The sequence below is a fragment of the Anneissia japonica genome, unplaced genomic scaffold, assembly GCF_011630105.1.
Source record: "Anneissia japonica isolate Jap-2015-1 unplaced genomic scaffold, ASM1163010v1 scaffold3862_len378127_cov164, whole genome shotgun sequence".
Taxonomy (NCBI): domain Eukaryota; kingdom Metazoa; phylum Echinodermata; class Crinoidea; order Comatulida; family Comatulidae; genus Anneissia; species Anneissia japonica.
The window spans coordinates 375,282-377,623 of record NW_022702440.1 but is presented as its reverse complement, the minus strand read 5'-3'; the positions used below and the strand labels follow the sequence as shown (position 1 = coordinate 377,623).

The window sequence follows — 2,342 nt, the reverse complement described above, 5'->3', positions numbered from 1 at the left end:
TGTAGATATAAAATTTAACTATATGTATTCATAAAAAAACGTTTTGTTGCAATTATGTCCAACTTCGGTGCTTCAAATCCGTATTTCTGGTGGACTATAAAGGCGTTTGTATCGAACTCGCGCTACGTCTCTATAACGCATGTTCGAGTTTCGGACGCAAATTATTCGCGTTTTAAGCTCTATTCGATTTCTAATATGGCGCCATCTATCTCGTGGTAGTAGTACCCATCATGCACCTCGACCGGATGTATTCGCTCTTATCTGGTTAACTGCCAGACGGTAACATAGTGCCTATGCCCCCGAGGGGGTAATTACACAAAACTATGAATTTGTTGCTTTCTACGCTTAATAAATTTACAAATAATATGTAATTAATTTGACAATGAGAAACCCATAACAAAATTAAATTGATATGAATCTTGAGACGTACTGTGGCAGCTTGCTTGTCCACATTGACATGTATAATCAGGTGTTCCATTGCTCATTTTGCAATGCCATCCATTACGGCATGGAGAACCAGTACCACACGGACTCGGCACTGCAAGATATTAATAATCCATCAAGACACACAATAAGATAAAAAAAATATTGATATAAATTAATATATTTGCGAGTAATTCTATCACATTACCGTTTGTTATTATGTTACAATTTGTCAATCAACTTGAAAAACAACTGGATATCTTTTTTTTTAGTATACTTTTTGTAATCCAGTCTGGCCGATTCATGGAAACTTGTTTTGGTGTATTTCTTTTCTCTTTTGTGGTATGACGACTACAACTTTTTTCATTAGTTTTAAAGTAAAAAACATAGACCTAAATTTTTCACAATCAATCAAAAAGAGGATATTTTATTATATTGTAATTATTATATTATATTATATTATATTATATTATATTATATTATATTATATTATATTATATTATATTGTATTGTATTTTATTATATTATATTATATATATATATATTATGATTATTATTGTAAAATAATTTGTAGTATTTTTCATTTATATATATATATATATATATATATATTTTTTTTTTTTTTTTTTGTGTCTTTTACTTCGTCAAGCTCTGTAGTATAGGTATTTATTAGAGGCAATGGACCAGGACCCCTTTGGACTGGGGACCCGGGCTCACTTTCACTCACCGGAGATACCAAAGGCGTTACGCCACTCTACAAAATGCAATGTACATAGTCTATGACTAAAGCTAATTGAGACGGTTTCTATCGTGGGAAGGTGCTTAATATGTACATGACCATTAATTGACTCACTTTCATTATCATCATCGGTGTATAGAAAAAAAATGTAGGCCTATAAACCAATTATTTTAAATAATCAACTATGAATTAATGTAATATTATTCGATTCTTTCTCATCCATTATTTTGTCAACGAGTTGTACATATTTATTTTTTATATCTAATTTTACATTTTTATTTTCCTAATTTTTAGTATCTAAATTAAATTAATTCGTTCTGTAATTTAATTTATCGCATAGCTTAGAAACCCAATAATTTAATAGAGGTGTAATATCAATCAACAGAAGGCATTATTTAATAAAAATTGCGGAATCACAAATATAATTACAGTCTTTAGGGCTGACAGGGAAAAAGCAAGAAAATACGAATTTCTAGCAAAATCTTTTTGCATTTTAATTTAGTTTTGTAAAAAATAAATTATTTTATTTTATAAAATATTAATTTTGTATCACTAGAACTATTAAAAAAAATAATGTTAAAAGCGATAAAGTACTTTGAATACAAAATAGAAAAATGATGTTTCTCTTACCTAAATTACAGTGAATGTTCGCATTATTCTTTTCATAATAGATGTATTCATAGGGCTCATTTAATCTGATGGTTAAGTTGCCGGTTGTTGCATTGAAGAACGTGCCTTTGCCAATACCTTCCGTCATGAACTCCATGTGTATGTGAATATCTTGTAGGTTATCACAGTTATGAGTATTGTTAGACTCCACTTCCCTTATTTTACAAGTATTTTGATTTCTTTTGATAAGTATTGTATCTGTAGCATTATTCAATGGACAAACATCTTGTGAACGACTATTCAGCATGGCTATTTGTCTGACTTCATTAATTGATGAGAAACAAACGATTATTTCCCGATGAGTAGAAATATTAAGCACAAAATCGATTTTGGGGGCGTTCATCAACGATACCGCATAATAGTTATCATCTGCACAAGAAAATACAAAATTTTGACATAATAAACGAAGGCCAGGGATGGCGCCAACCTTGGTGGGGGGGGGGGAAGTGGTGTGCCGTTGGAGAAATTAAACGGAAAGAACAAAAATGTATATGTATTTCTACATATTAGC

At 30.5% G+C, this 2,342-nt stretch overlaps 1 protein-coding gene across 1 annotated transcript in view; it reads right to left on the bottom strand.

The window, feature by feature from the left end:
- Positions 1 to 430: 430 nt before the first annotated feature.
- The window catches only part of LOC117103862, a gene marked incomplete at its 3' end in the record, with an annotated part of 11,986 nt that continues 10,074 nt past the window's right edge, over positions 431 to 2,342 (bottom strand). The window contains exons 5-6 of the mRNA XM_033244478.1: positions 1,793 to 2,200; positions 431 to 538 (exon numbers count right to left, since the gene is read on the bottom strand). Of these exons, the coding sequence (XP_033100369.1) occupies positions 431 to 538; positions 1,793 to 2,200 (516 nt within the window). The remainder of the gene's footprint in view (positions 539 to 1,792; positions 2,201 to 2,342) is intronic.